Below are 19,304 nucleotides of genomic sequence, written 5' to 3' on the forward strand. Positions count from 1 at the left end.
CATACCTTGCAGAATCACGGAATTGCTTCCTGGTCAACATGCAAGGTGACCTTGGTTCCTTTGATAGTCCCCAGACCTTCCTGAAAAACATCTGGGTTTTAATTAGGACTTCACTCAGGCATCCATTTCAAATCGAAAAATGTTGAGCCAAGCTCGGTAAATCTCAACCAATTTTGCCACATCAAGCTTAGGCCCAAGCCTTTTACACAATAATTGGTAACTGAACCAACTGCTTTTCTTATGAGGTCAGAACCGAAGTTGTATCCTTATTCTGTTAAGGTTCCTCAGTAGTCTAGCCAAGGTCTTGCACAAACCTAAAGAGTTGAAGTCCAGAGCTAATTTTGTTAAAAAATTGGTTCTATGATCACTGAAATGGCCGTGCCAGTACTGACCTCCATTAGAACTGAATGACCAGTCAACCAGATGTTTATTTTGACTGGTTCGGATTTGGATGCTGTGAAGCAATTTAACTGGATACCAGCCCATGAGTTCTCTTACTCAATTTAGGTCTAGTGGAAATCTTTTGCTGTTTCGAGACCAAACATTGATGCAATGGATTGTCAACCCTGATGTTTAAGAGAATTTTAAACAGTTGATCAAGGCTTGGCTCTGTTTTGGGGTTTTGCTGTTGGCTGACCTAGAGTCCCTCTGTTGAGGATATGTCTTAAGTGAGGATATGCACTCAAGTGGTGTTTCCCAAGTTCAGTTAGACTGATGGAGGTATCCACTTCCATCATAATATCCTGCAACTCATACGCTCCACTTATGTAATGCCAGTTGTAGTGCTTGTTTGAAGTTCGAGTGGACTTCATCTAGTGGGCACTTTTGCAAGGTTATGTCATTAATCCTGCATACCAATTAGCATCTGTGATGTGGAAATTGATGGAGTCAAAAAACAAGGAAGGCCTGAATGCTTTGAAACTATTCAATCAATCAGGGAGAACAGCATCGATTTATGCCTGATAAACCTCACTTAATTTTTTGAAACGGTGACTAAGACGGTGAATGGGGGAATGCCTATGAATGTTATTTATATGGACTTCCATAAGGCATTTAATAAGCTCCCACATAAGAGGCTGCTAACTAAAGTGAGTTAACACAGAGGATGTAGGACAAAAGATTGTGGAAGGAGAACATGACATGACACAAGTTAGCATAGGGTCTACAGAGGGCCATCAAGGGGCCATAGGTTAGCAATAGGGTATGAGAGACTTTGGGGGATGAATGGGAGGGCAGAAGTTGGCATGGATGGGACATAAGCTGAGGTGTGTGCAAGTGTATAGGTGATTGTGTGTGTAGTGTATGTATGTATGTGTATCTCGGTGGGGTGTTGGTGAAGAGATAAGCTGATGCAAGAGTTTATTTTTATTTCTTTATAGTTCTGACTCGGTCCCAGGTTACAGAGGTGGCCCTATCACCTGGGTCAAATTTGCATCAGGCAGACCACGGCAGTTTCCAAATTTCCCAGCTTGACAAATCTAACTTATGAGCGAACATTAAGGGCTTGAACACAACACTTGGCAGTTCCACATTCAGACATTTTACCAATTTATTGGAATTCAAAATATTTTTGCTTCTCCCAGGATGCACTAAGATGCTGCAAGACCATTTCTTTCCCTACCCACTCTAATACCCACTGCATAAATGGTAGTGGGAATCCTGCCAGAGGCACACCAAAATATGTTTTGCATGAATAGTCAGGCAACTGCAAAGTCCAATTACTACATGCAGATTTATCCACACAGTAATGTCTGGCTCCTCCAGTCATCCCAGGAATTGCCCACAACCCCATTGCCAATGGCACTCCCCACCGCGCTTCCACAACCTCATTCTACAGATATAAACAGGAAACATTCCTTCGGTTAGCATATTGCCAGATTGGGAACGTTACATTTGTTGTCTGTTAACAAAAACCAGACACTGTGCATGTGAGGTGCATGTCTCAATGGTGATATAATTTACAATTTAACGAAAATTGTAGAAGATAATGATCCAACGAGTGGATTTGATTTTAAATTATATTCACAAATGCATTCATACAGCTGCATGTGCCATAAAAATAAATATACTTGCTAATTCGGATGAACTCTAATTTTAAAGTACAAATACATTCATATACAAACAATTCAAAGTTGTATTAACTTTTGAAAAAAATGTATTCACTCATTGGACAAAGGGCATCTCTGGCTGGGCCCCCATTTATTGACCATCCCTAGTTGCCTTTGAGAAGGAAGTGGTGAGCTGTGTTCCTGAACCGCTGTAGTTTATTTGCAGGTCCAAATGCTGATTGATGTTAGATTTAGCATCCAGTAACTTCCCAGTTACTCACAGCCTAGAACAACCGAGATGGTCGGAAGCAAACAAACAGAAATTGTAATGTATGTGACATATCTTCAGAATATTCTGTACGTGGCAAAGACAGAGGTGAGGAATAAATTAGGCTGAAAATTACTCGATACAAGACAAATCCATTCAATAATGACCTATTATAACTGTATATTAACATTTCTGTTTGCAGAAGAAATAATATTTAGTTTATTTGAATTGACTGTATTGGTTTTGATTGTGTTATTATTCTGTCTAATGGTTTGGAACATTTGACTTTTAACACAAATCCCATGATATGAATCACATTATAGCAGGTTCTCGGTTTCTAAAGCATTGTTTGAGCCTTTGAGACGCAGCCTGAAGGATTTTGTTTCTGCTGAGAAGGAACTTAAAGAGTTCCCTCTACAGGCAAAACTGCTCACCTTGCCACCATCAACAATATCTGAGTTAACAACTGAAATCAAAACCTCATCTCATCTGAACTTGAATATTAAACATTAACTTATTTTGTCAGCTACAAAAACAAATTGTTCATTACGAATGGAACATGGTGGATAGGTCAAAACCAATTCTGACCATAACAATGCCTGAAGAAGAATGTCTGAATGAAATGATTTCTGAAAAGGAAATCGTTAAGAAACAAGCTTAAAAATTTTTCTTCTGCATTGCTGAATCATCCATCTCTTATCACACCATACCTGATCCTTGCGTTACTTCTCACAAATATCCAAACTTACCACACAGTATGATAATGGTGCTGACAGTCTGCTATTTCTGATCAAGTTAAAAGACTGGAAAGCTGTGGTTCAATATACAAAAAGCCTCAAAAAATCTTTGTGAATCTACATTCAGGTTATAACTTAGCTCTAGTAATTAGTCGTTCAACAAATAATAAATGCCACCTTTTTTTCCCTCAAAAGAATAAAAGTCTGCCACAGCCTCAGTAATAATATACAACATAACTAAAAAGGGAGATAGACAATTCCCTGTGAGTCAGAAAACATTAACAAGAGTTGGTGATCTGCTATGCAATTCTGGAAAGGCTTATAGTGTATTCAAAGAGAATTGAAAACATGCTGGCTGTTTAATAATTAGAGAGTACCTGTAACCCAGTACACAATATGAAACACAGTCATGGTTTTAAAGCCTAGCCGTCAACATTTATTAGCATACCTTTAGTTACCGGCAATTGTCATGGAATATTTTCATAACCACGGGACAAGGTGATTGAAATCCATATTAAAAACTTTCTTTGACATTAATTATCAATAATTGGTTCAGGTCAGCCACTATTCACATTATATTGTCAAACAGAAAAACCACTAAAAAGGTGTTGCACAACTAGGTTTGTACTCTATTCACTGATGGATAGGTATAGATAGATGTGTTTCTTTAGAGGCAAAATCATACTCGTACTCAATATCTTAATTTCACAGTCTTATATTCCTATGTTGATTCTATTTGTCATCCTTGTACACCGGTTAATGGAAGTAAATAGGCAGGTGCAGATAACAAATTGGAAGGCATTGTTGGCCCTCATTGCAAGAGAGCTTAAGTTCAGAAGCAGGGATTTCTTAATGCAATTATATAGGGCTTTGGTAAGACCACACCTGGAATACTGTGCAGTTTTAGTCTCACTACCTAAGAGAGGATTCACTTGCCATGGAGGGAATCCAGCAAAAGTTCACTCAGCCGATACTGAAGATAGCTGGATTGTCACTTGTTCAACTGGGCCTGCATTCACTGGTGTCTAGAAGAATGAGAGGAATCTAATTAAAGTATATAAAATTCTAACAGGGCTAGGTAGACTAGATGCAGGGTGGAGGTTCCCCGTGGTGCAGATTTTAGATCCAGGGGTCACAGTCTCAGGATACAGAATAGGTTACTTAGGACTGAGAATAAGGAAACATTTCTTCACTAAGAATGTGGCTAACCTGTTGAATTCACTACCATGAAGGCTGAGTCACTGAGTATATCCAAGCAAGAGACTTTTTTTAGATGTTAAAGGCATCAAGAGAATGGAGAGTGGGAAAATGGGAATTCAGATAAAGCATCGTTCATGATCATACTGAATAGTATAGCAGGCTTGAAGGGCTGAATGGTCTACTCCTGCGAGGTAAAAACAATGACTGCAGATGCTGGAAACCAGATTCTGGATTAGTGGTGCTGGAGGAGCACAGCAGTTCAGGCAGCATCCAAGGAGCTTCGAAATCGACGTTTCGGGCAAAAGCCCTTCATCAGGAATAAAGGCAGTGAGCCTGAAGCGTGCAGAGATAAGCCAGAGGAGGGTGGGGGTGGGGAGAAAGTAGCATAGAGTACAATGGGTGAGCTTCAGGGCAGAGGAAATGACCTGGGAGTTGCAGTGGGAGAGGGACTCCCTGAGATTCTTGTAGGAAGAGGAGGAAAACTTCTTCAAGGCAGGCATCCTTGCAAGAGGATTCGCAGTAGGGTTAAAATCAACTAGGTAAAAACAATGACTGCAGATGCTGGAAACCAGATTCTGGATTAGTGGTGCTGGAAGAGCACAGCAGTTCAGGCAGCATCCAAGGAGCTTCGAAATCGACGTTTCGGGCAAAAGCCCTTCATCAGGAATAAAGGCAGTGAGCCTGAAGCGTGGAGAGATAAGCTAGAGGAGGGTGGGGGTGGGGAGAAAGTAGCATAGAGTACAATGGGTGAGCTTCAGGGCAGAGGAAATGACCTGGGAGTTGCAGTGGGAGAGGGACTCAGAGAGGAGGAAAACTTCAAGGCAGGCATCCTTGCAAGAGGATTCGCAGTAGGTCTACTCCTGCTCCTAATTTCTATGTTGCTGTAATACTATAAAATTTAGGGGTAAAGTAGGGCATTCTGCACATTGGACCCACCCCTTCAATCAATGACCTAATAGTGGATCCAATAATCCTCAACTCAATGTTCTTGCCGTCACCCCATAACTCTTGATTTCCTTAATGATTAGAAATCGGTCAATCACAGCCTTGAATATACTTATGGTTTAGCTTTGACAGCCTTCTGTAATAAAGAATTCTACAGATTCATTACCCTCTTAGAGAAGAAGTTCCTGCTCATTTCTGTGTTGAATGAGCGACCACTCACTCTGAGATTAAGTCCTCTGGTCCTAGACTCTTCCACAAGCTGAAACAGCCTCTTAGCATCCACCATATCGACTCCCCTAAGTTTCAACAAAGTATCCTCTCATTTTACACTTCAACGTGTACAGGCCCTAAGTATTCAATTTCTCCTCCTAAGACAGTCCCCTCCAAACTCAGGATCAAGCTAGCAAAACTTGGCTGGACTGCCTTCAATGCCGGTATATCATTCCTTAGATAAGGAGACCAAATTGTTCACTGGGCAATTAGGGATAGGCAATAAATGCTGCAGCCAGCAACACCCACATCCCACAAGTAAATAAAAACAAAGTATTCCAACTGTGGTCTGACTAGTGCCCTTGTATAGTTATGGCAAGACTCCCTATTGTTATGCTTCATTTCATTTGAAAAAAAGGCTAACAATCCATTTGCCTTCCCTATTACCTGCTGAATTTGGATGCAGTTATGAATTACCCTTAATATAAGAAGTTGTTTCAAGGCTCTTCAAGGCTGACCAAAACCTTGATCAAAGGGATATGTTTCAAGCAACCTCATTAACAGGAAAGAGGGGCAAAGATGTGGAGAAGACTAGGGAAAGAATTCCAGGGCTTAGATCCTAGCCAACTGAAGACAGGTCCAGCGATTAAGAGTGAACCAAAACTGGTGATGCTCAAAGGATTAGATTAACAAAACACAGATACTGTAGAGGATTGAGAATCTAGAGGATAGGAAATTGAAATCAAGGTCAAAATTGTAAAATTGTATCCGGGAGCAAGTAAGAGAGTACAGAGGAACCTTGATTATCCGAATGAGATGGTTGGGCAGTATTTTGTTCAGATAATTGATTATTTTGATAACTGATTCAATGCCTCTCCTCCGAGACTCGGAGTTTTCTGAAGTTCGCTTTTTCTGCCCTCTACCTGCCTTGCTCCCTCTCTCTATCTCAGGCAAAAACGCATTCGTGTAAAATGGACCTGCAACATTTCGGAAGTCTCTGCCCGCTGCTGCTTCATTTCAATGGGATTGACAGAGCAAGCACTTGCTAAGCCCGCTGCCCGTTCAGGAGACGGGGACACCAACAACAAGACTGCTGCTGCCTTTGGGGCATGAGTCTCAAAATAGCACACTCATGCGCAGCCACACACACAACCTCTTACTGAAAATTTTTGACAAGTTCCCACTCTGCCTGTACAGGACATTGTTGAAGAGATTATCTGGGGAAGCGGGGGGGGGGGGGGGGGGGGAGGGTACATGATGAAGGTCTTTTGCGCAAAATGTCGATTTTCCTGCTCCTCAGATGCTGCCTGACCTGCTGTGCTCTTCCAGCACCACATTCTCGACTCATAAACATTAGAGTGTGGGAAGGTGACCAGAAGTAGCACTGCTCGAGTTAAATCAAGAGATAATAAACATGGATGAGGATTTCATCAAGTGAGCCGAAGCAGAGGCAGAGTCTGGTAATAATAGAGATAAAAATAGGCAATCTTGTTGAAGACAACAGTCAAAAGTTCATATCGCAGTCAAAGCTTAGAAACATACAGCTATTGGGAAGACGAATGCAGTCAGTTGCCCGTGAAAATAATTTACTGCTGAAGTTGGTAATATGGTAAGCACCTCTGTCTTCAAACTTGGGGCTCTCTCCTTTAAATCCAATGTCATTAACATTCTCCTGAAGAAAAATACCTAACCTCCAACAGCTTTACAAACAGCAGACCGCCTTTAACTTCCCTTTCCTCTCCAAAATCCTTTCGTGTAAATGATGCCCACCTTTCCAAGAATTCCATATTTGCTTTCCACCAAGCAGGTTTCCACCCATGCCACAGCGAATTGGCTCTCATTAAATTTCATACTCCAGGACTGTGATAACTCAGTGCAGTCTTGCTGGTGTGAACAACCTCTTCTGTACCTTATAATTCTCCCCATCCTTCTCAATCTGAGTGCTGCCTTTAACATGGGTGACCATACTATGCCGGTGCCTTCAACTCCCTCCACCACCCCCTTACTTCCGTCTAAGGCCCCAAAGGAGCCTTTCATATCCATCAGAGATTTACCTGTACTTCCACACACGTCATCTACTGTATCTATTGCTCCTGATGTTGTCTCCTCGACACTGGGGAGACAGGACGCATACCTGTGGAACGCTTCAGAGAACATGTCCGGGATGCATGCATGAAATAATTCCACACCCCATGGCCGATCACTTTAACTCCCCCTCCCACTCCACCAAGGGTCTCCCTCTACTGTCCTTACCACCCAACGCCTGGAGGAAGAGCAACTCATCTTGCGCCTTGGGACCATCCAACCACTCGGCATCAATGTGGATTTCACCAGTTTCCTCATTTCCCCTCCCCCCACCTTATCCCAGATCCAACCTTCCAACTCGGCAACATCCTCTTGACTTGTCCTACCTGTCCATCTTCCTTCCCACCTATCCACTCGACCGTCCTCTCCAATCTATCACCTTCACCCCCAACTTCATCTATCTATCACATTCTTAGCTACCTTTCACCCCACCCCCACTCCCGGCCAGCCCTATTCTCCTCCCATTTATCTCTCAGCCTCCTTGGGCCACCCCCTCATTCCTGATGAAGAGCTTATGCTCAAAATGCCAATTCTCCTGCTCCTTGGATGCTGCCTGACCAGCTGTGTTTTCCAGCACCACACTCTTCGACACTCTTCATGACTGTCCAGCTGACTGGCACTGCTCTCACATTCTGACCTTATCCATCTCATCAAAACCAGAAAATCACTTGCTCTGACTTCTCTTCTTGCTCCTGCTGCTGCAATTTTTCCCTCCCATGTCTCCCAAAGATCATGTTACAGTCCCTTCATATTTCTCATCAATATCCTACCCCTCAGCAATAGCATCTGAAGGCACAGTGCTAGTTTTCACATGTATGCTGAGTTCACTCAGATTTTCAGTTCCTGCTTCAAACTCTATTCACTAGCTACTGACTTCATCTCTCTCCCTGAGAACAGTTCATAATTTTGGTGACACAGTTGATTCTAAACTGATCTTCTATAATTGTGGAATCACTAACTAATTAGCAACATTCCACAAATGATCAGGCAACTCCCCCCATTAGACAGAGTGAGAGATATAAACAAACAGACAGACATACAGTTGCATATGGAGTTTTAGTAATCCAACATAATGTCACTTTTACAACATTCAGTGCCAGATGTTGCTTTATAATGCTCCTGTGAAGAACCTTGGGGTGCTTAAAGGTGCATGGGACTGAAATCAGCTATAGATCAGTCCATAGAATGATGGGAAATTTCCTTTCCTAAAGGAACATGAAGCAGTTGGATTTGTACAACATCCAATACCTTAATGGTCACTTATAGTGTACTTTTTTTTGTAAATTCCATTTTTTAAAAGTAAATTCAAACTCTTCAATTACCTTGATGATCGCCGTAACCTGACTGTTCAGAAGGTCATTGGAAGAGCTGAGTAGGAACCAAAACTCAGATGACCAAGCAGACTCAGAGAAAACAGGCTCAGGTCAATTAATAGTCCATCTTTTAGCATCTGAGACTGTAATGTCACAGTGGGATCCTGAGTCACCCCGGCAAATGCTTCACCACCACAGATGCCACATGGTGAACTCATTCCCTGGATTACTCGCCCAGTAACGTGGTACTACAGTAAAGAATACGAATGTGCAGAACTTGGAACTTTACCAGAATTTGTTTTTAGCACCTTAAAATGCTCTGCTGGTTAACACAATAAGTAGTGGGTCTGTGCAGACAATGAAACTTCAAGGATTTTTCTGGGGGCTTCTGTGTTCAATTAGCCAGTTCCAACAGAGATGGCAGGAAGCATCCCACAATGTGCCTCAACACCTCCTGAGATACGTGGCAGAATGTATGCTGCGGTTTCTGTTTCTGATTACTATCAAGTGCTCCTACTTAATGATGAGTGAACATTGATATTAAGTGAAGCAAGACAGTGCATCGCTATGAATTCTTAAATACTTGGCTGAGATTCACTGCTTGTGCTCACATAATCAAGCATAATCAAATCAATAAGTCACTGCAAGATATCTGGCTTTTTTGGAAGGTACCCGAGTAAATTAAATGTCCTCAAACAAACTGAAGAGGCAAAGACCGTGATTATTTTTTATCCATTCACAGCATGACGGCATCGCTGGGCCAGCATTTATTGTATATCTCTAATTGCTAGAGGGCAGTTAGGAGTCAATAACATTGTTGTGGGACTGGCCAAAACAGGTAAGGATAGCGGTTTCCTTCCCTAAGGGACGTCACTGAACCAGATGGGGTCTTCCTGATGAAAGACAAATATTTGACAATTCGTCATCATTAGAACCTTAACACCAGACTTTTTTATTGAATTCAAACTCAGCCATCTGCCATGGCAGGATTAGAACCTGGGTCTCTGGATTAACAGTCCAGTGATAATACCACTAGGTCACCACCTCCCCTGATTGGAGTTATGCACAGGTGCCCCCCCCCACCATCAGTAATAAGGATGTGGGGCAGAAAATAAATCAGGAGACGGAAAATACATGTGAGAAAGACACTATTGCAATAATCATAGAGGACTTCAATATGCCGTTGGACTGAGAAAATCAGATTGGTGACAGATCCCAAGGAAAGGAATTTTATGAAATGTCTACAAGGTGCTTTTTTGGAGCAGCTTGTGGTAGACCTCACCAAGGAACACAGCAATTCAGGCAGCATCCGACGAGCAGCAGAATCTGGTTTCCAGCATCTGCAGTCATTGTTTTTACCTCACCAAGGAACAGGCAATTTTGATTTGGTCATGTAAAACAAGGCAGACTTGATTAGGGAGCTTAAGGTAAAGGAAACCCTATGGGCCAGTGACTTTAATATGACAGAATTCACCCTGCAGTTTGAGAGGGAGGAGCTGGAGTCAGATGTAACGTGTATTACAATTGAGTGCTACAAAGATATGAGGGCGCACCTGGCCAGAGTTGATTGGAAGGGCAGCCCAGCAGGGAAGATGGTGGGGTAGGAAGAGCAGGGGATTTTGCAGGCAATTTGGGAAGCACAGCTGAAATTCATACAAAGGAAGAAGAAACATACTCAAAGAAGGATGAAGCAACCATGGCTGACAAGGAAAGTCAAGGACAGCATAAAGAAAAATCATACAATCTGGTGAAGATTAGTGGGAAGCCAGAGGATTGGGAAGCCTTTAAAAACCAGCAGAGGGCAATGAAAAAAGCAATATGGGGGAGATGATGAAATATAAGGGCAAGCTAGTCAGTAATATAAAAGAAGATTGCAGGAGTCTTTGTTTAGATATATAACAAGGTACAAGAGAAGCAAGAGTTAACAGTGGACAACTGGAAAGTGAGGTTGGAGAAGTAGTAATGGGGAACACAGAAATGGCTTCAAAGTGAAAGACACAAGTAACATACCAGAGCTTCAAGACAGATGGGGGCAAGGGTGAGTGTAGTAGCCATCACTAAGGAGAAGATGCTGGGGAAGCTGAAGGGTCTAAAGGTGGATAATTCACCCGGACTACTTGAACCACACCATAGGGTTCTGAAGGTAATAGCTGAGGAGATTGAAGTCGCATTGGTGGTGATCTTTTAGAAATCACTGGAGTCAGGGGGGTTTCCCAAAGGGCTGTAAAAAGGTTGATTAATACCCCTATTTAAGAAGGAAGGGATGCAGAAGACGGAAAGTTATAGGCTGTTTAGCCTGACCTCAGTCATTGGTAAGATTTTAGAACCTCGTATTAAAAGGAGAGCACTTGAGGTTGCTGAAAAGGATAAAAGCCCATCATGTTAGGGGCAAGATACTAGTATGGATAGAGGGTTGGTTGACTGGCAAAAGGCGGAGAGTGGGGATAAAGGGATCTTTTTCAGGATGGCAGCCGGTGACTAATGAATTCCGCAACTATTCATGTTATACATTAACATTCTGGACGAAGGAACTGAGGACATTGTTGCTAAGGTTGCATATCACACAAAGACAGGTGGAAGGACAGATAGTGGTGAGGAAATGGGGAGGCAACAGAAGGACTTTGACAAGCTAGGAGAGTGGGTAAAGAAGTGGCAGATAGAATATAATATGGGAAAGTGTATGGGAAAATGCACTTCCATAGAACAGAGGTTATTTTCTACACGGGGAAAAGCTTTGGAAATCTGAAGAACAAAGGGACTTAGAAGTCATGGTTCAGGAGTTGTGTAAGGTCAACATGCATTCATTTAGAGAGGACTAGAATACAAGAGCATGGCTCTACATCTGAGGATGTTTAAGGCTCTAGTCAAACTGGATTTGGAATATTATGGGTAGATGAGATTAGAATCCCTACAGTGATTAGATTCCCTACAGTGTGGAAACAGATCCTTTGGCCCAACAAGTCCACACCGACCCTCCGAAGAGTAACCCACCCCCTCTGACTAATGCTCCTAACAACTATGGACAATTTAGCATGGCCAATTCACCTGACCTGCACGTTTTTGGAATGTGGGAGGAAACCGAAGCCCCAGAGGAAACCCACACAGATACGGGAAGAATGTGCAAACTCCACACAGACAGTCACCCAAGGTTGGAACCGAACCTGGGACCCTGGTTCCCAGGGTCCTTCTGTGCTAACCACTGAGCCACCATGCCACCCCATTTTGGCTTCATATCCAAGGAAGGGTGCGTTGACTTGGAGGTTTGCAAAACTGATCCTGGAAATGAAGGGCTTGTCCTATAAGGAGCGGTTGAAGACTGAGGTTATATTCAATGACGTTTAGGAGGATAGTGGTGAAGCTTACAGAGGCTGGAATAGAGTGGACATGGAGAAGACATTTCCACCAGTAGGAGAGATTAGTACCTGAGGGCACAGCCTCAGAATGAAGGGACGATGTTTTAGAACTGAGATGAGGAGGAATTTCTTCATCAGACTGTGATGAATCAGTGGAACTCTTTGCCACAGAAGGCTGTGGAGGCCAAGCCTCTAAGATAGAGATGGATAGGTTTATAATCACTTGTGAGATCAAGAATTAAATGGTGAAGTCAGGAGAATAGGTTGAAAATTAGTTCAGCCATGATCGAATGGCAGAGCAGACTTGCTGGGCCAAATGAACTAATTCTGTTCCTATATCTTATGATCTTATGGAAACATAAATGTGAAAAGGTTTGTCAATGTACTGAACTTTGTTACTGCTTTTCTGTTCTTGCATACCAAGCACCATTTTGTCAATCAGAAAGCACAAAACCCATTTCTTAACCTCTGCTTTAAAACAAGGTATTATGACATGTCTAAATAGATTGAAATAAATTCCACTCCAGTTATTTTGCTCTGAATAGGGGTAAACCCAGCCCAGTTGAGTTCCAAAGAAGAATGATATTAGATTCAAAAGTTAACTCTGTTTCTCTGCCTAGAAATGCTGCCTGACCTGCTGAGTTTCTCCAGCACCTTCTGACCTTACAAAGCTCTACTCACAAGCAGCTGGTTACTTCTATGAACATTGTAAAGACAGTTCTTCAGACTGAGAAACAAAACCAACATCGCAATTCTCTCCAAATCACATTAGCGAACTTTGAAGTCTCCACCAGCATTGTCCCAGTACTTGATCCACCAGAACAGAGATGCTATTGCGCACAGAAAAGGAAGACTGGTTTAGTATGGGGTCATGGGATGACTCCAAACCCCATGAAGACTCATAGCTTCACATCATACATGCCAAGAAAATGACCTATCTCATCCTCAACAGGTTACTCACTGTTCGTATACAAAGGTAAAAATCATAATCTGGATGAAGTAATAAGGGTAACAATACATTCTGGGTAGAGTGCTTCAGCAGCAGACACCAAGGATGGTTTTGGTACAACCATCACTGACCAAGCTAGCTGAGTCACAAAGAACACAGCTGCTAGTCTGAACTTGCAATGTGCAGTGAGAGTTCCAATACAAGGGAATAAAGTTGCAGATGCTTACTTTCTGCTCAGGAGAGGCAAAAGGTTATGTATTGGGAATTATCATGTTCAGCGTACCTAGGTTGGATAATTACTAGGCAAACTGGCTATGATGAGTTCAATGGAAAATTAGCATACCAACACACTTTCATAAATTTAGGGGAGACCAAGCACAATGTGAAATTTTTGAAATTCTCAGCAATTCATCTTTGATCCTCTCACAAGTTGATGATTGGTTGGTTTATTAATAATGATATACATTATTCAGCCATATTTCTTTTTCAGCAAAGTTCATTAAAATGTGTGTGAAGATATTGGGCAAAATACCATTATTACTCCAGAGATGCTAAGTGACATACAATCAATTAAAAATGACTGAACAAGAAAAATTATGCCAAGGAACAAACAAAAACTACAATTTACTAAAAGCAGTAACACTTCTCCAAATACACAATCTGGGCGTGTACACAACATGAGAATTCTGAAATGATCCAATACTTTCTTTAATTTCCAAACCACAAAATGAATGAGAGCACATAGAAAGATTTATCTATTTTTACACACATCTCCACTTGTATTTTGCATATATTTATGGGGTGACTTGATTGTGGGTTTATATTAGAAAGTGGACCTCATGGTATTTTTCAAACCGACTATAAGAAATATACACTAGACTCACAGAGTCATAGAGATGAACAGAACGGAAGCAGACCCTTCGGTTCAACTTGCCCATGCCAACCAGATATCCAAACCTAATCTAGTCCGATTTGCCAGCACTTGGCCCATATCCCTCTAAGCCCTTCCTATTCATATACCCATCCAGATGTATTTTAAATTTTGTGCCAGCTTCCACCACTTCCTCAGGCCCAACAATGTCTCTTCTTCCTCAGGCAGCTGAGAAAATTTGGCATGTCAACTTTTAGAGGTGTGCCATCAAGCACATCCTGTCTGGATCTACCTAGATTACACCTCCTCCCACCCTGCCCCCTGTAAAAACGCCATCCCATATTCCCAATTCCTTCGCCTCCACCGCATCTGCTCCCAGGAGGACCAATTCCACTACCGAACAGCCAAAATGGCCTCCTTCTTCAAAGACCGCAATTTCCCCTCCAACGTGGTCGACGATGCTCTCCACCGCATCTCCTCCACTTCCCGCACCTCCGCCCTTGAACCCCACCCTTCCAATCGCCACCAGGACAGAATCCCACTGGTCCTCACCTTCCACCCCACCAATCTCCGGATACATCGTATCATCCTCCGTCATTTCCGCCACCTCCAAACAGACCCCACCACCAGGGATATATTTCCCTCCCCACCCCTATCAGCGTTCCAGAGAGACCACTCCCTCCACGACTCCCTCGTCAGGTCTACACCCCCCACCAACCCAATCTCCATTCCTGGTACCTTCCCCTGCAACCGCAAGAAGTGCAAAACTTGCGCCCACACCTCCCCCCTCACCTCCCTCCAAGGTCCCAATGAATCCTTCCATATCCGTCGCAAATTCACCTGCACCTCCACACACATCATTTACTGTATCTGCTGCACCCGATGTGGTCTCCTCTACATTGGGGAGACAGGCCGCCTACTTGCGGAACTTTTCAGGGAACACCTCTGGGTCACCCGCACCAACCAACGCAACCGCCCCGTGGCTGAACACTTTAACTCCCCCTCCCATTCCGCCAAGGACATGCAGGTCCTTGGCCTCCTCCATCGCCAGACCCTGGCCACACGGCGCCTGGAGGAAGAGCGCCTCATCTTCCGCCGAGGAACCCTCCAACCACACGGAATGAATGTAGATTTCTCCAGCTTCCTCATTTCCCCTCCCCCCACCTTAGCTCAGTCCCAACCCCTGGATTCAGCACCGCCCTCTTGACCTGCAATCTTCTTCCTGACCTCTCCGCTCCCACCCCCTCTCCGGCCTATCACCCTCACCCTCACCTCCTTCCACCTATCGTATTCCCAGCGCCCCTCCCCCAAACACTCCCCCCCCACCTTTTATCTCAGCCCGCTTGGCATAACAGCCTCATTCCTGAAGAAGGGCTTATGCCCAAAACGTTGATTCTCCTGCTCCTCGGATGCTGCCTGGCCTGCTGCGCTTTTCCAGCACCACACTTTTCAACTCTGGATCTATCAGTACCTTGTATGGCAACTGTACCATTCAAGATCGGAGACAGTTACAGATAGTGGTGAACTCAGCCCGGACAATCACAAAGGCCAACCTCCCATCTATAGAATTTCTCTACCAGGCCCACCAGCATTCTCAAAGATCCATCCCACTGTGGCAATGCTTTTCTACAGTGGGGAGAAGGCACAGAAGCCTGAACACACGCACCAGGCAGTTTCAAAACAGTTTCTAGCCTACTGTTGTTAGAATACTGAATGGACTTACAAATGTTTAGCACTTGTCTGTACATCCAAATCATTTGTATAAATAATGAAAAGCAGTAGACTCAGCACTGATCCCTGTGGCACACCACTGGTTATGAAAAGCAACCCTCCACCACTATCCTCTGCTTTCTACCTTCAAGCCAGTTCTGTATCCAAATGGCTAGTTCTCCCTGTATTCATGAGATCTAACGTTGCTAACCAGTCTCCCATGAAGAACTAACAGACATGCCATTCATATCCATATCATTCCCATATGTTTAGTGTTAGTTCTTCTGTATGTAAAAATGCATGCCCAATAAAATGAAAGTGCAAACCAGCAATGCATTGATATGGAAGAACTAGCTTTCATTGTCTAACACCTCAGGTGGTTGTAGCAGCAGCACTACTGGCTCGCATTTCCCATTTATGTTATGTGTACCTCTAGATCAACTGAGATGTAACTCTTAGGCTATACATGTATAACAGTAGTTTTAAAACATTGAAAGGAAGTTTAGAAAGGACACCATTTAAATCCACTGTGTTCATGTTGGGCAAAAAGATATTTCTAGTCTAACCAAGTGCATTTACATTTTCATTTTTGTGATATAGATTTAAAGGAACAAGGGGGTTATATTGGTGCTGTACAGGATTTTAGTTGACCAGAGCTGGCGTACTATGGCAGATCGGGTAGCCACACTTATAGGATGTAAAAGCACTGGAGGGCATACAGAGGGGATTCACCAGGAGGTTGCCTGGGACTGAGCAGTTTAGATATGAAGATTTCTTCAGAAGATTGAGAGGGAACCTGACTAAGGTGTATAAATTAATATGGGGCATGCATAGAATGGACAGGAAACAGCAGTTCCACTTAGGTGCAGTGTAAATAATAACAAGGTGGCATAATTTCAAGATAAAAGGCAGGACTTTGGGGGGGACTCGAGGATTTTGTTTTTAACCCAGATGCTGGTGGGAAGCTGCAACGCACTGCCTGGGAGGATTTTGGGGTGAAAAACCTCGCAACCTTTATAAACAACTTGGAAGAGCATCTGAAATGATACTGACACTCAAAGCTATGAGCCTCTGGTGGTAAGTGGTCTTTAGTTGTAGATTTTTGTTGGTGTGGGATCTTCTGTACATTAAGATTCTATGAGGTACAAAAAGTAGAGTGGTGATGATTGGGTCATTAATTATCTGAATACATACTTGGGTACTAATGGTGTAAAAACAGAGGTGGGTAAGCATTGCTGATATTTATTCAAGAGAATTTTCCTGTTCTGTCAGTTTCTAGCTCAAGGAAAGTAGGACGGATGACCGGTTTTTGGAAAAAATTATATGTCAAGTGAGTTGAATATAATCAGGAAACATGTAAGGTATAATAATCACAGTATGTTTAGATTATGCACAGAAAAGGACAAGTGTAATGCAGAGTGTAATGTACTTAATTGGAAGAGGATCAACTTGAATGCAATAAGAGGTTGGCTCAGGAAAATTAGAATCGATAAAAAAACAAAGTGTTGAAGAATCTCAGTAGTCTGGCAGCATCTGTGGAGAGATAGAAACAAAGTTAACATCTTGAGTCCAAGATGTCTCTTCTTCAGAAGTCGACTGGAATCAATGATTGGCAGGAAAAAGGAGAAACAGAATAATGACTGCCCTTATAGATGAAATAATTTGATACCTTTCAAATCTGGTAATGGCCGAGTGATGTTTTTGCGAGATTAGTAATCCAGAGACCCAGGTGATATTTTGAGAGCCTGGGTTCAAATTCAATCACAGTAAATAGTGGAATTTGAATCTAATAAGATTCTGGAATCAAAAATCTAATGATGACCATTAAACTATTATCGGTTGTGATAAAATGGTTCAGGATCAACGACAAGAGAAGAATGACAGATGTTCAATTGACAATACAGATCACAACCAGGCTCACTATGAAAATATCAGAGCAGACTTATAAAAGACAGTAATAGAAGTAAAGAGACAGTCAGAGAAGTCACTGTCAGCTTCTTCTGTAGGGTTGTAAGTAGTAAACCAGTAGAAAGAGGAGAAGTGTGGTTGATCAAGAATCAAAGAAGAGATTTATACATGAGGCATACAGCAGGGTTGAGGCACAAACTGAATACTCTGCGTCAGTACATACCAAGGAAGGAATGGACTAAAGCCACAGAAAAGATAGGTCAGAAACTGAATGGAATAAAAACTAATCAAGGGGAGGTATTAGAAAGAAAGGTTATCTGTTCTTAAAACAGATGACCCAGATCTTGCCTAAGTCAATGATGCTGCAAACAACTCCCAAGATTTCCCAATTTCCTCTGTCACAGTAATGCAAAGATCATTGAAGGCTGCATATAACTGACAATGCCTGTTGGCACCCAGTACAAGTTTGGATGCAGAGATCTTCTCGGGATATACACGAGAAATTTAACTTTCAATAAGTATTTCCCCTGCTACCTGGGAAATTCCACAAAATTTCTCTGGCTCCAATCTAAAGTTGTAGAGTTCAGATAATTTCATAGCATTTACCTAGGTAGTTAAACAGAAAATGTCAGACAGATTAAAATCTATTATAATAACAGGAGAACTACATAACTGATCCTTCCAATCCTGAATTTAAATTGCAGAAAAATATGAATGCTGTGCATCACTTTATCACCAAAAGCATGATCATGAACAAATTACTGGTGTAAATATACTTTATCGTGAAGTCACTGGCTGAACCCATCTTTAATACAGGAAGCAGTATTCAAAGAAAGGATGGTAGTCTAAATGAAGCAGTGCTGGTTCTCTCACCCAAAGTTCCTGAGATTACGTTGCACTATGGAAACATGAGACTGAATTTTTTATTTCAATACATCACTATCTCAGACTTTGCTTACCAGTCTTGGGTCAATTTCTTCATTCAGAGTAGCTTCATTCTTGATAAGTGCAACTCTTTGTGCAAACCTGCATGTTGAAATAGATTCCTACGGTAGAAGAAAATTTTGAATAATTGATTACTCAAACCAAAAAGTCATTAGGCACACAAGAACACAAGTTGACCATTCACCACTCAAGCCCCAAAAATAATGGATCTGTCATTAATTTATCAACAAGTATTAGTTCTACAGTCCTTAAAATTATTGGCAAAAAACTATCACTATCAATTTTGAAAATATCAGTTGGTCTAGCCTTCAAAACTTTTTAGAGAAGCGAATTCCAGATTTCCACTGTCCATTACATGAAAAAGTGCTCGCTGACATTAACTCCAAATAGCTTAGCTCTCTTTTTAAGCTCATGAAATTTTGTTATGAAGTCCCCATAGGAAGAAAAGGTTATATCCTACTCAAGCTATGAACTCCTCCAATCTTAAACATTTTTATTTTATTTGATTTACTATTATCACACAGACTTCGGTGGGTTGAAGTGGCAAGCCATGCCCATGCTCCCATGCCCATAAGTCTGTCCTTGGCCTGCTGCAATGTTCCAGTGAAGCTCAACGCAAACTGGAAGATTAGCATCTTATCTTCCAACTAGGCACGTTACAGCCTGCCGGTCTCAACACTGAATTCAACAACTTCAGATGATTATCCCATCTCGACCCCTCTGTTTTAATTCTGCTCTGTAATTTTATTTTATTTATTTCAT

At 42.3% G+C, this 19,304-nt stretch overlaps 1 protein-coding gene across 4 annotated transcripts in view; it reads right to left on the reverse strand.

Annotated features, from left to right (window-relative positions):
• kif6 (kinesin family member 6) overlaps positions 1–19,304 on the reverse strand; it is a 570,521-nt gene that overhangs the window by 375,310 nt on the left and 175,907 nt on the right. For all 4 annotated transcript variants that reach the window (XM_043687249.2, XM_087983390.1, XM_087983396.1 and 1 more), the window contains one exon: positions 18,557–18,643. In XM_043687249.2, coding sequence (XP_043543184.2) covers positions 18,557–18,643 — 87 coding nt within the window. The remainder of the gene's footprint in view (positions 1–18,556; positions 18,644–19,304) is intronic.

Source organism: Chiloscyllium plagiosum, unplaced genomic scaffold (genome assembly GCF_037043375.1).
Source record: "Chiloscyllium plagiosum isolate Xiang-an unplaced genomic scaffold, Cpla_swu_hap1 HiC_scaffold_3, whole genome shotgun sequence".
NCBI classification, from domain to species: domain Eukaryota; kingdom Metazoa; phylum Chordata; class Chondrichthyes; order Orectolobiformes; family Hemiscylliidae; genus Chiloscyllium; species Chiloscyllium plagiosum.